This window comes from Accipiter gentilis, chromosome 8 (genome assembly GCF_929443795.1).
Source record: "Accipiter gentilis chromosome 8, bAccGen1.1, whole genome shotgun sequence".
NCBI lineage: Eukaryota > Metazoa > Chordata > Aves > Accipitriformes > Accipitridae > Astur > Astur gentilis.
The window spans coordinates 27,543,707-27,558,190 of record NC_064887.1 but is presented as its reverse complement, the minus strand read 5'-3'; the positions used below and the strand labels follow the sequence as shown (position 1 = coordinate 27,558,190).

Genomic DNA, 14,484 nt, shown 5'->3' with positions numbered 1-14,484 from the left:
ATCACTGACATCTCAGGAACTGCCTTCAAAATGCTCCCATATCAAAACCAAAATAATTAATGAGGCTTCAACTGTCACTTGCTCCTTTGTTGTCTTTGTTTCAAAGTGTTCACTACAAACCATTCTGTTTCTGAAAAGAGGTAACAGTTGCTATGCCTACAAACACCCTGCTGGAGAGGTGGTCAGAGAGCTGATGCATGTTTGAACAGCTCCAGGGGTTTTAGCCGAGCTGAGAGACAATTCTGAAAGGTACAATCCATAAACTTCACCTGGCTTGGGCTACCAAAAAATGAGAAAAGGAAATACAAAGTCACATATCAAACTATGCAATTAATTCACTATGTTTGGGTACATACATATGGCTTAGTTCATACATGTTTTTACTGTATTCACTAAATACTCTGTCTGCATATGCCTTCCTTGATTTTGAGTATAAAAATATTCTACTGATGGGCTGCTGCCCCTGTTTATGCATTTCTGCTTCTGTTCTTCTGTGTGCGTGTTCTGATACTGTGCTCATACTAGCAGATAGTCTAGTTTCAGCACATTGGTGCTGACAGCCAGTATCCATGCCAGGTTTGTTCTATTTCTGTTGCTTGGCTTATTTTTTTTTATTATTTTTTATTTTTTTGGTACATGTAGGAAAATTAAATAAGGGAATAGTGTACTATAGTTAAAAATCTACTAAAAGGCAGTCTATTAAAAATAAAGTGTTTAGAAAGCTTTTCTCAGAAGAAAGCTATGAAAGAATGAATTTGTTTTATTTCTACTTTAATTGACAGGTTGGTTTCATAAAGACTCTTCTGAACCTCTACTTACTGCACAGCCGTCGTGAAGAGCTTTGATGTAAGGATTGTTGTCATAAGACATTTCTTCATCATTTGATCCTAAGAACCTCAGCGCTTTGTCATAGCTGTCAGATGATGCATCATGCCAAGCTACAGACTGATGACAGTTGTAAGTGAAATTTTGTCTGGCAGAGGCACTCAGTAGTTTAAGGAATGTCATTTGGACCATATTAATGGAATTGCCTTCAACATCCAAATAGGAAAGCTGGAAAATATGGAAAGTATAAGAAGTTACATGAATATTTATCTATTTCCTTTGTTAAAATGCAAAACAAAATTATTGTTGACAAAAGAACCACATAACTGTCCTTAATAAGTTAAAAAAAAAAAAAAGCCAACCAACATATAACATTTTATGGATTTTTAAAGTTCAATAATGCTATGACTCAGTAAATAGATTTTCATATTGTAGCAATGTATTTAGGATGAAGAGCTACATATTTTAGCTTCATTCTAATGGGAAAGAGAGAATTACTCCTACTATATAGTGTAAAACAGCAGAATCTCTTTGGGAATCTGCTTTTAGTTAATTATAAAGTTATGTAAGCCTGCAGTCTCATCTTTGCATTCTCGGTACATTTCAGGTTACCTAGAATGGGGCAGGGGATCTGTGCTCCAGCTGCTTTACTAAGGTTCGGTGGTGGTGTGGTCTGCCAGAAGCCAGATCCTCACCATCAGCTGTGCAAGTGACCATTGGGATCATTGTGGGACAATGCAGAACAGACTTCTGCTGTCCAGTGGCAAAAGGCCATATAGCTGCTCTAATACTGAGGGCAAAAAGGCTGGGGCTGAAAAGTCTTTTGCTTATCTAAATATTTATAAAATTCCTTGGGATCTGTTGATCACTGATAACATGTACCTGATTTGTGAATAACCATTATGTTGCAGTGACAACTTACAAGTTTGCCGCGCTTAAATTCACTAAACCAAGATCCTGGATTCTCCTTTGGCCATGATGAAATTCTAACCTGTGTGGTAAAACAGCAGAGGTAGAAGTATTTAAAACGTATGTTAATAGATATGAAGGTTTTACATTACCTGGGACAAGTTAAACATCAGATAGTAAAGAATGGTTGGTTCTTCTTTCTGAGATCTCAGCCTCTTTAAAGCTCTAAAATAGGATGTTTTTCATTTACAGAATGCCTTCAAATTAGTGACTTTAAATGGAATCCAAGGTGATAGCTTATAAAGTGAGCTAGTTTAAGAGAAACTGTTGTCATCTGTTAAGATTCAGGTAAACTGCTGGTATAAATTGTTCCTGTGAAGAGTGGCTAAATTAGAGTTTTCACTGATGTTGATGCAGATAGATCTCTCTCACTGAGGCAAGCTTTTAGAAAGCCTTCCTCTACACCGTGTGCCCCATCAGAGGTAATTTATAACGATGAGTTGGGACACTGTTAATATATAGTGGTTTACATCTGCTTTGCATAGGTTTAAATGAATGGATATGAATGAACCCACAAGAGAAACACAGTAAGAGTTTAGCTTTAGGTGTCAAATGCTAGATTATGCACTTTTAACTAGTCAGTTAAAGACTGCACAGCTATGTCGCATTCTGAAATGCAGTGAAAGGTTAGCAAGCAGGTGCATCGATTCCCTATCTAAGCAAAAGAATGAAAATGCTGTTTGCTAACTCTATGTACCATTTTACCACTTTATTCAGATTTATGCAAATTTCAATGTAATCAGTAAGACAGATATATGAAGATGTGATGATGTAATTATCCTGTTTAGTTCAACATTGCAACAGCATAGTAGGATCTGTCAACAGCTAACTGAAAACACAGATTGGTACTTACTCCTTCAGATTTCTTATCTGGGTAGATGCAAGTTTCCCCACCTGCTGTGAAATTGCAGTATACTTTGAAGGAGTCTCCAGAACAGCCCTGGTTAGGATCAATCCAATATTCCCCTAAAACAGATGAGAAAATATTTTCCTTATATAGTGGAAATGGTGTTTGGAAGATCCAGGTTTTACTGCTACCTAATGGTCCTCCAAAGTTTGTAGCAAATTTATTTTATCTCAATGATGAGAAAGCAACTCTTTCTTTTCTGCCTTGTGATTTGTTGCTGCTGTTGTTTATGAAAGATAACACCAGGATCCAAGTCTATTTTTATCTGCGTCCTTTTGTTTTTGTCTAATTTTACTTCAAACCATGACTATTGCAGGATGCTGCTGAGGTTTTGGAGGAACTGCAGAGACCTCAGTCTAGGGGAAGAAGGACGTTATTGTGTGAAACACACATTGCAGGTCCCAGCAATTTGGCCATTTCAGTATTTCAGCTAGAAGGATAATTTGTACCTGTGGTGGTAGCACTCTCAAAAACAGAGCGGAGGCAGCCTTAGGCAGAAATAAGCTATGGCTTAGGTCAGAGAGCAAAATCTGGAGTAATTTTCACACCTATCTACATAAAAAGGTGGCCACACAGGGCTTGGTGAGGTTGTAGGTGGCACAAATGCCCAAAGCTTCCCCTGAGAGAGTATACCTCAAGCAAATATGTTTTTTTACTGCTGGGTTATGAAGCTGCAACACTAGTGAAACTTCAGGCTGCTTTAGCTGATAAAAACACCTTAACTAATGCTTGGTTAGGTGACATGGTGGGACAGACAGTTAAAACTTGCAGGAGGCTTCCCACAGTTTCTGCAGTCCTACCAGACTGGCATGATTGAGAATTCAGGCCCTACAATGCCAGGGTGAATGAAGGCTGGGCATGAAAGAGAGCCAAGGTCAATCCAAGGTCCATTAGCAATCAGCGCATTTTAAAATCTACCATTCTAATTGAAATTATTTCTGTGATGTGGGTCCTTATCTCCAGCTAGTTTCACAGCAGGACAGCAAATGATTTTCTGACACTACTGTTCTAATCCAGTTTCAAGCAAATACTGGAGGTTTCAAAGAGGAATACCAAATCTCTATTGTTTCAGGCTGTATTTATTGAAAACAGTCCTTCCTACCTGTAAGTCTTGTCCCTTAAGATTTTGGATTTTAATGAATGCATTTACTTTTATTTTAACCAAAATAAGATTACCTTGATATGAAGAAAGCTCCAAATAATAAGCAAATACTGGTAAATTAAGAAGGTGAATGTGTTCTATTAAAAACATTCATTATTATGGAGGGTACTGAATTGTAAAATATGTACTTTTCATATAGCACATACACTGCTTAACTATTCCTCAAGGCAACCATCTGTTTTTATCTATCCAGAGTGAAAGCAATAAAAAATTATTAAACTGTCAAAATCTATTTTTCCTCCCATTTTAAAACAGAAAAATACTGCTTTGAACTAGGAAAAATATCCATTGGAATAAAAAAAAGTAAAAAATGAAAGAATGAAAACTCTGTGAAGGTTGGCTTTCATTTATAACCTTTCCAGAGGGGAAAACTTGGAAAAAAAGAACAAAACAACAAAGAATAATTAAATCAAGATAGTTCTTCAGAACAGTGTGTTGTTCATACTACTCTGCATTTTATTAAACTAGTACTTAGTAGCATTAAACAGTATCAGAGAAATTTGCATGTCTATTTGCTGAATGATATAGAACAGTGGTCATGCAGTGGAACAAAATATTGTTTCTAGGGGTAAAAGTGTAATTTTTTTGAGTCATAATAATAAATCTCATATAATACTAATGCTATTTTATATTATCATGCTAAGCTAAAGTATACAGCTACTAAAATAATTCTCATTTCTTTTTAAAAAAGCTATTCGCTATCCCAGTGTGATGACATTTCTGATTTTTACTTTCTGTTGATCTAAATAGCATCAATCTTTCATCCCTCTCCTGTTTGGATAGTTCTGGAAATGCAAGGCCCACCTTTCAAAACAATAACTGTTTTTTATTTAGCACTTAAAAAAACCAAACAGATCAGGTTATGTATTTAAAGAATTTTGGCTTTTACCAAAAGAACATATCTTACTCACATTTTATAAAATTTTATACCTGCAAAAAAGGATTTAATGAGACTGTATCTATTGAGCGACTATATTAACCATCTACCAGTAATTAATTATTCTGCCAAAGTATCTTAGCAGATCATAACTTTAGCCTTGTTTGCCTGTGTCATGCAATATTAACATACCATCTGGGAAGTCTGGGTGGCAGAGTTGCAAGTCTTTGCAAGTTCGGGCTGGGTTATTCTGGGTGCCCATTGGATACTTCATATGCTCAATGTCTTGCTTCAGTGAATTCAATGATCCAAAGATCTCTTCCATGCCATCAGAATAATCCAGAATATTATCACCAGCATCAGATAACATGTAATCAGGAGATCTTCTTGTCTTTTTGGGTGATTGGATTGGCAGCGGCTGGATTACCTCACCTGGAGGACCCTGAGTGGAAAACAACATACCTGGTTACCTCTTCTGTTTGTTTTTCAGCTGCATAAATATGAAGCCACAGAATGTAGCTTGGAGATGCTTTGAATAGGCTTTCTCCAAAATCTTTATTTCTTTATTTCACTTATTTCCTTCAGATTTATGCCTGTGTGCTTTGACTTGCAGAAAAAGATGACTGTAGGAAGGCCAAACCATTGTTGTACTCTAAACTCTTCTCACTGCGTTGTTGTTTGGGGAAGAGTGTGCTGCCCTCACGTAAGTTAAGTGTGCAGAACTGACTTGCGATTGCCTCTTTATCCCTGGCAATTTCCTCAAGCACAGGCATAGCCTATGACAAATGAAAACTGTGGATGTTTCCTATGATGAAGCTTTAAAGTTCCACTTGGGGTCTATAAAGCAATATTTCATTTCAAGAAATTGAAACACTTCATTCAGTTTTGGACTGTTTTCATTTTAGATTGTTATGATATGAAAAAGAAATAGTGGAAACAGAAGAGTGTTAACAGAGGTAAACCAATATAATTCTATTTTCTTTGCTTGAATATAACACATTAAATAATTATTGCAAGTGTATTTTTTTGTTTAGGGCAGTTTTTGTGGGTTTTGTTGTCTTTTTAAAGTTTCTAATGGCTTTTTCAGTGCAGAAAATACATTGTATTTCTGTGTCTGGTGAATCTGTGTTTCCTGAAAAATGAATTTTCAAACAATCATTAATATTTTCCTTATCTGCAAGTTCACAAATGCTGTTTTCTACCTTTGTCAAAACAGGGTCATCGTGTCAGTGTAATGTGCATGCATATCAGATGAGAGTTCTTACTTACTGGTGGACCAGGTGGACCAGGTAATCCACTGTCACCCTTTTGACCAGCAGGACCCTATAAAGAAATGAAAGAAATGCAGTGTTGACCATGCTACAGAATGCTAAAAAATAACACACACAAAAGTTATGTAAAAGAACAAAAACCGTGGAGAATTACTCACGCTGGATCCTTTGGAACCTTTTGGACCTTGGGGACCCTATAGGCAAGAACATATAACTATAATTGGAGTGTATTCCATAAAACACAGGAGTGTTTTGAACAGGAGGACTGGATGGAGTTACTTACAGGTAAACCAGGAGGACCAGGGGGTCCAAGTGGACCAGCAGGACCAGAAATTCCCTAAGAAAGAGTAAGAAAGTAAGTACAGAACTAAAATATTCTACATACTGGACTGGATTAAAAAAATGCATATTTATGAAAAAGGTAGTCCTACTGAGCATCCAACCCTGATGAGTTTTGATTTAGGCCATTTGCTAAGGTCCAAAATAGTTTGTAAGTTTAAAATATTATCTCACAGTTTGAGTTTCTTGTAGTTGTTCTTATACTGCAGGACTTATAGTCACGACTGTGTTCCCCCTTGAGCCTGGCTTGGAAACCTCACTTTTTACATAGTGCCTTAAAACATGGCTTAATAACTAGGAGAAAGGAAGCTACTTTGGGTAGTGCAGTTAATAAACATGATGAGATTGGTGCTGCTAGTTTTATCTTATCCCTAACTTAAGTGTATGCATTTCCTTCATCTTCTGAAACACTCTATGATCTTGTTTTACGCTGTTTAACTTCACTGTGTTTGTATAATGCCTAGAAGAGTTTTAACCTCTAGCAGGGGGTTCCGGGTGTTAAATGTTTATGGCAACTTTACATCTCTCAAAAGAAAGACTGGAATATGTGCTCTTTGCTTGCACACAACTTGAATGAAAACACAAGTATGTTTTACTCACTGCATCACCCTTGGCTCCAGGAGATCCCTGTGGGCCAGGAAGACCCCTATCACCCTTTTCACCCTGTTCTCCTGGAGGTCCAATCAGGCCAATCAAACCAGGATGTCCCTAAACAAGACAGAAGAAAATATAGTTAAAACTCAAAATATATACAGGAAATGTGCTTTGCAAACACAGAAATTAGAGCTTTCACATGTCAGCACTGTTGCTAGTCAACAGTTAAGCCAAACCCAAATTATTCTGAAAGCATATTCATTATTGTTAGTTAGCCTTTTACACTTGGAGATTATTTTCAAGTTGTGACTGCTTATTCAGTGAAAGAGATCTAAGTGCAACATAGTTCTTACTGGAACAGATATAGAAATAACAATACCTGTGGGTACAAATTTCATACTAACTTTCACATTTAGATGCTATAAGCATATTATAGTGTTGCACATTTGTTTCCGCATGTAATATAGCTGTATAAACAGTTGATCCGAGCACATAAACAAAACTGAAATTCACAAGATATAATCATATTCATATCCCTTTCTCTATATAGTTTTTCTCTGATACACAAGCAATCAATAAATTGTTGGGACTCCATTAGAAAATGCTATCCTATCCTGGATGTCTCAATCCATTATTTCAAAGGAAAGTAGTATAGCTGTTACATATTTATTTTGTTGTTTTAAAATAAAAATCTCAAACCCTTTTAAGTCTACTTTGTTTTTGTAAAACCAACAGTTCTCTTTACATCCATGTCTTTGGGATTTTCACTGCAAGGAAGAATCACATGGTCAACAGATTACACCACAGGCAGTAATCTTTTTCTTTCTGTATATCCAGGATATCAGATGTTGCTTTAAACTTCACGATTACTATTAAGGCTATGGGAAGCTGACTGATAGACATGGTTAATTGTCTTGCTTTCTGATACAAAACCCCTAGTGTTTCTTTCTGCTTATTTTATACTGGGTCAAAATTACAAAGGCACAAACAATGAATAAAGTATACCTTCTCTCCTTTGGAACCTGGATCTCCTTTTAGGCCAGGCAAGCCAGGTGGTCCCTAAATAAATCAAGGGAAGTAATGTTAGAATAAGTTTTAACATACTGCACAGGTCATGTTTTCTTGAAATATTACTAAAGGCGGTGTAAGTCCAAGTACACAGTCATTCAGTGGTTGATGGTTGTGATTGATTGGCATGTGATTCAGGGCCAAAAATAAAGTTGAAATGCATATTTAAAAAAGCATAATAATGTTACTGTAGCATTTAAATTACTTTATAATTAGAAATCTATAAAGTGTTGTGTGATTAGAAATCTGTGAAGCAGAGGGTCAACTTAAATTCTTAAAGAGCACTGAAAGCATCCAGTGAAGCAAGTAATATTAAAAAAAATATTAAAATAATTTTTGATCGATTAGCCTAATTTTGTTTGTGGTTACATTATATGCTTTCAATTGTTACTTCTACCTTAATTCCTGTACCTTATTTTAGTTGCTTATTTTAGCCCTTTCTTTCATAAGACATTGGAAAGTATCCTCTTAATTTGTTTTCTCCCAGTTTACTACAGCTTAGTAAGATTTTTGTGGAATATAAATCAAGTTGCTTATAATAACTGCTCCTCAATATTGTTTTGTTGGAGAACTACTTCATATTTTGTTTCAGCAAGGTGTTACCTTGGGATTATGGTTTCCTTGACTTGCCACCTGAGATTCCTGTATGACCATGAATAATGCATTTAAATCTATATTTTCTAAATATTCAGGTCTTTTCTACTCAACATTGCCAGCTTACTTAATGTGATCTAGGTGTGCTAGCTCCACTGACATTTACAAGCTTATGGCCCTTGGTCACTTTTGTAAATGTGGTTAGTTACACAAATTACTTGGGTTTTTTAATACTAGTCTGGGCAATCCTAAATGCTTCTACGAACAGCCTTAGTCTCTTTGAGCCTCCACTCCTTATTTGTTGGATAGGGATAATACCCTTACCTTACAGAGGTGTTAAACTGATACATTTTTAGGTACTTACATGCTTCATGTCATATGACCAGCTTACAATTTTTAAATTGTATTTACAAGCCATCCTTTCTGCAGCACAGTAAAGACATGTTACTTTATGAAACTGAGTGAGAAATGCTCTTCTAAGTTTCATCTGCAGTTGTCCCTAAACATTACTCCATGCAGCTAGATTTCTGTAAACAGAAATATGCTAGGGCAGGAGACAGAGCTGTGAACAATGAACATAGGGTCAACAGAACCATTCTACAAGCCCTTCCACATTTCTGGGGTGGGCATGGGGAGGGGACAACCCAAAACACTGATTTTTTTTTTTTTTTTTTTATAGGTGGTTCCAATGTAAGCTGATGCTTAGAGAATCTATTGGAAAATTCCATTGTAGTCTTGCTACCTGGGAAACCACTGTGGAGATTTAAACACATTCACATTGATTGGTCTTACTTTCTGAACATCCCGTGCAAGAACCTCTGAATAATCTTGTTCTTATAACTTGACAGTGCTTTCTTGATCTTTACTGAGATCATAAGAGCAATCCATTAAAGATACTGTTTTACCAATAGTCAAAAATATAGATGGATAGATGGCACAGAAAAAGGTTATATATGAAGCTTGTTAAAATCTCTTTGGTTTGTTCTTCCTCCAGCTTTTAAAAATTATTTTAACCCTTATTTATAATTTTAGAAAAAATTTGAGGGATTTGAGAAATCTGAGGTTCATAAGAATGGCGATGCTGGTTTTGTGTAATTTGTACAGTATGAGGCGAAAAACTTCAGGCCATGCAGTGCATATGCAAACACAGAAAAGGCATTCATTTCTCAGAGGCTATTAATCTCACACTGAACATGTCTGCATTAGGCATAGAGCTTCCAGGCTAAGTCAGTATCTCATCACTGCTGGTCTCCTGCTGGCAGGGGACATCTGTGAAGTTACGATATGCATAGCAGCAATAAGTGACCTTTTCAGCCTGGCACAGATTCAAAAGTACCATAACACTTCATGTACAAAATATTATTCAGTGCGTATCCTTTCCATCTCTACTTCAGGTTATCGTTAGATGCAAAAGCCTAGTCAAATACATAATTCATGAATGAAAATTGAAATTGTTAAGCTTTTGGAATACAGAATCAGCCATTTTCGCCTGCAGTGTGTTGTGCTCTACTGCAAATCTGCTTTCATATTCTTCTCCTGATAGCAATCTATTGTAGAGAGAGGGAGAGGAAGGAGGGAGACCTAACTTCAGCAACTTTTACATATAAACTTAAACTTTTATTTTGGATTTTAAGAAAGTAAAGTTGCAGCAATGCATCTGAAAAAAGTTATTGTTGAGCTGACAGGAAACCTGTGCATTTGGGAGTATATAGTTCATTAATACACTCAGCTTCAGGTTTGAATTGAATATTTAATCTCTCCAATGTTGGAAGAGAGATATTTTGAGGATGTGTTTGGAGGCTTCTAGTGACTGACATGTGGGAAAGGGATGTTTATTATTGCTGAATAATTTTTCATTGTCTTTTAGATTTCAGCACAGAACTGTAACTGGGGAGACCAGTTTTTAGTTGTCTGATTTGTCCCCCATGCATTTTATTTGTAAATTGGGCACATCATTTAAAAACTATGCTGGTGGCCCCATCATAAACTTTGGGGAGAAGAGGTTTTTATTATGGGCTTATCATAGGGGAGTCCTTTTCCTTGCAGCTTCTCATTCATTGTTACCAACCTTTGACTTACAAGCAATATGTTATCCCTGAGACTTTAGACAAAATTAGAATGATAAAATGAAGACAACAAAGAGCTATAGTGTAAGGTTTCCTCAGTACATTATTTGCTTATTATTGTTTTCTAAGGGACAGAGAAAAAATGAAATTATATGTAGGAGCCTTCCTTTGCTTCCCTTGCTTTAATCATATTATTAACACATGGCAGAACTGTGGTATGCCCTAGATGCCCTAGAAACTGGGAGCTTGGTTCATTCAGACCCTTTTAAACACTTTGGTCATGGATTATATTTCCTGGAACTGCCACAATGAACAACAGACATGATGCTGCTGTTCATTTTTATAAAACTAGTATGTTTTATTCTTTGGTAGAAGTCCCTTTTTGGCCCTCCTTCTGATCTAATTTTTTCTTTCTCTAAGGAATAGACATGATCTAAACTTTTATCCTATGAATAATGTTTTCCTAAACTAGCAGTCACTAAAGTCAATGGATGTAAAAAATTTGCCACTGCTAAGGAAACAAAATGATTTAAGGTATTAAGCTTTGCTGATGTGGGGACAGAAGTAGATTTTTTAATTCTATTCAGGGGTTTTCAAGGATTTGGTTTTATACTGCCTTATTCCACTTTTTACCTGTTATAACTCAGCAACATTCAGCAATTCAGCCTATTAAAGTGGAGCAGTAAAATTAGAAGGCAGTTGCGTATCAGATTTTACCAGCACAGAAGAACTTTGTGCTAAGAACTGACTTGCACATTCATTGTTCTGTAAATGCACAGACACATTAATGATATATTTTAAAGGGTGTTTTTCTGTTCTGGCACTGAAAGGAAGGGTACTCACCAGAGGCCCAGGAGGGCCATCCTGACCTGGTGCTCCAGGTAGACCTTGTTCTCCCTAGAAAAAACATAAAGTTTGCTTTACCAGAGGATATACAAGAAATGCAACATTTAAAATATTATTATAAGCTCCACTTACCACAGGGCCAGGAATGCCCCGGAGACCCTCTGGGCCAGGTTTTCCTGCAGGTCCCTGTGGACCAACTGGACCCGTTTTTCCAGGAGCCCCTTCTGCACCAGGTTCACCCTAAGAAGAACATAAGCAACAGGTCAAAGAGGAAGAGCTGACTAAGCTTGGCACTGTAGGGATATACAAGTTGCAAAGTGAGAGCAAAGTTTCCTCACTCCATTTTCCAAAACCTATTCTTAAAAGTGTTCTGCACAGGATGGTTTTCTGAACAAAATTTTGATAGCTTCACATAAAGATGGGGTGCCAGCAAATCATACTCATTTTGCTTTTCCGCAGGGGTGAGCTAAGTTGGGCCTGTACTGGTGAAAGTCCACCATGTACTCCATTATGTATTGCTGCTAATTCTGGGTCTTAATTTGGATTTTACAGTTTACCTATTATTACTTTGATAAGTTTCACACTCAGTGCATGATAAGCAATTTACTTTTCATTTATATACAGTTTACATTTCCAGGCTCCTAAAAATAATATCTTGACTGTATTACCTTTGCACCTTTTTCACCTTGTCTGCCTTCAGCACCAGTTGCTCCAGGAGGTCCCTGTAAAACATGGAGACTGAGCTCATAATCTCAGTTTTCTAAAATATTACGAGTGAAAAAATTCCGAGAGTGCCATTTCCACTGTATTAATGAGTAGTAAATGCTAACAAAAGAACTTAGAATTTCCTTCTTGACACTTTATTCACAGGATAAAAATTCCAATCTGTCATATCAGCCATTTTTCCCTACATAAAATTTTCTGGGTTTTTAGAATATCTAAAAGAATACACGTCATCTAACACCTCTGATATGATGAGGTTAAAACCAAAGAAATAGCTTGGAAAAAATTAAAACAGGATAGAAAAGGAAAAGAACAATACTAATTTACACATACAATAACAGTTTTAAACTTGCTGTGCATTGGCTTTTATCTATTCTCTGTAGTTTAGCCACTGATTCCAAAAGGGCCTGTCATTCTACAGTGCACAGAACGACATATACTTCTTTATTCTCTTAAGCGGGGGTTGGGCTCAGTGAGCCTTTTGATTACATTTGGACAGCCAAAAATTGATACATGCCTTAATATTATCCAGTAAATATGAAAAGGAAAAAAAATTTTGCATGACTAAGAGAGTGTAAGGAATGAAATAAAGACACTGACTACAAATAGCTCTTGGTATCAGGTTTCATGCTATTGCTCCACAAAAGCTCTGTTTGACTAAGAAGATGAACTCGGTACTGCAGGAGGATGCACAGATGGGATAAGATTCAGGTGAAGGGCACAGAACAGGAGTTGCGGTCATCGGGCAGCACTGTGACTGCCTATTGCGGATGTCACCCATCTTTCATTTTCTTATGGTTTCAGTGAAAAACAAAAAGACATTTTTGTCCTCCAAGACAAAGGTTGATTTTCAGGACAGGGAATTAATAGTCATAGCTTCAGTTAGGAACAGAAGAAGTATCTAGAATCTAATGTACTCTTCTGAAAATGGTTCTCTTACATATACTTAGTTTAGAAAAGATGCGCTCAAGATAATAGACCAACTGTTTTCCTACAAGGTTAATTTTTAGCCTGGGAAATGTCTTTATTACAAGTAGCTATTTCTTGCCAACCAATAAGCAGCTTAAATCAAAAGGAAAGAAAAGTGACCATGATCAAATACAAGGTGATTTTCTGAATCTATGAAACTTAATTCCTAAGACTCATCTATTCATTAATGCAACAAGCAGTTTGTTATGTAGAACTTAAAAAAAAGTTCCAAGGATCAGCAACAAGAAAAATTCAACCATTTCCATTTATTTACTGCTTTTACTACATAACAACAGCCAAAAAAATGAAGGCCCCTAAAAGTAAAGCACTAAAACACATTCTTAATCTTACAGACTAGAACTGTTCTTCCAGTCAAGCATCTACTGGTATGCTCTGTGAGCTCAGGGCTTTAGACCAGAGCTTGACCTAATAGCAATTTTTTTATACTAGAGTTGAATTTAACCAAAACTTTTTATAGTTTGATGTATTTCAACGTCCACTACTATTGGCACATACCTTGAGCAATTCCACTGGTTTTAACTTAATTCCTGGAAATTTATACTCATTTACATAGTTTTATAACTATTTACATAGAAGTATATTAAGATAATTCACTTGCTTCTGAAGTTAAGATTTTTCCAGTTGAGGCTTTCCATCAAACATAATGCAAAGTGAATTGAACTACCCGTAATAGACTTTGGTCATTTGTTGTGGGTATCAACAGGTTGTCCTCTTCGGTATTTTTAAGAGCTGTAAGTGGTAAAGGACTTAGTTTTAACTTTCAAAATACAGAGAAGCTAAGAAGTCCTGGGCAGTGTGGTCCGATAGCTGACTCTTTAAAACAGGAAGAATAATTCAAATCACTACTGTTCCAATAATAATCTCTGATGCATATACCCCTTTGTGTAGGTTGTAATTCATTGGGTGGATTGCAGTTTGCAGTGATAACAAGAAAAACGATGAGCAGGTATATAAATAAACCCAGGAACACTTTAGACAAAGGACTTTTTTTTTCCCCTTACATAAATTAATTTATATAGCCATTGTCTTTACCGCTTGAAAATTCCTTTCATTCAAGTTCCCATATGGATTATAATCTACCCTACCTAAGAAACTGAAAAGGGTTGAGTGTGGTAGTTTGTATTTGAGAAATATGGTCTCTGCATAATCTAGAAATGCAGCTGCAACATGAATTAGCAGGGCTAAAACCACTGTGATTGCTAAGTTACAAATACAATGAATCATGATCGCTAAACAAAGAGCGTGCATTTATT

The 14,484-nt window shown here is 36.3% G+C and overlaps 1 protein-coding gene across 6 annotated transcripts in view; it reads right to left on the bottom strand.

Annotated features, from left to right (window-relative positions):
• The window catches only part of COL11A1 (collagen type XI alpha 1 chain), a 164,285-nt gene that overhangs the window by 2,663 nt on the left and 147,138 nt on the right, over nt 1-14,484 (bottom strand). For all 6 annotated transcript variants that reach the window (XM_049807754.1, XM_049807759.1, XM_049807755.1 and 3 more), the window contains 12 exons: nt 12,187-12,240; nt 11,651-11,758; nt 11,516-11,569; nt 7,950-8,003; nt 6,951-7,058; nt 6,295-6,348; nt 6,170-6,205; nt 6,010-6,063; nt 4,933-5,182; nt 2,648-2,760; nt 1,748-1,816; nt 820-1,053 (listed from right to left, as the gene is read on the bottom strand). In XM_049807754.1, coding sequence (XP_049663711.1) covers nt 820-1,053; nt 1,748-1,816; nt 2,648-2,760; nt 4,933-5,182; nt 6,010-6,063; nt 6,170-6,205; nt 6,295-6,348; nt 6,951-7,058; nt 7,950-8,003; nt 11,516-11,569; nt 11,651-11,758; nt 12,187-12,240 — 1,188 coding nt within the window. The remainder of the gene's footprint in view (nt 1-819; nt 1,054-1,747; nt 1,817-2,647; nt 2,761-4,932; nt 5,183-6,009; nt 6,064-6,169; nt 6,206-6,294; nt 6,349-6,950; nt 7,059-7,949; nt 8,004-11,515; nt 11,570-11,650; nt 11,759-12,186; nt 12,241-14,484) is intronic.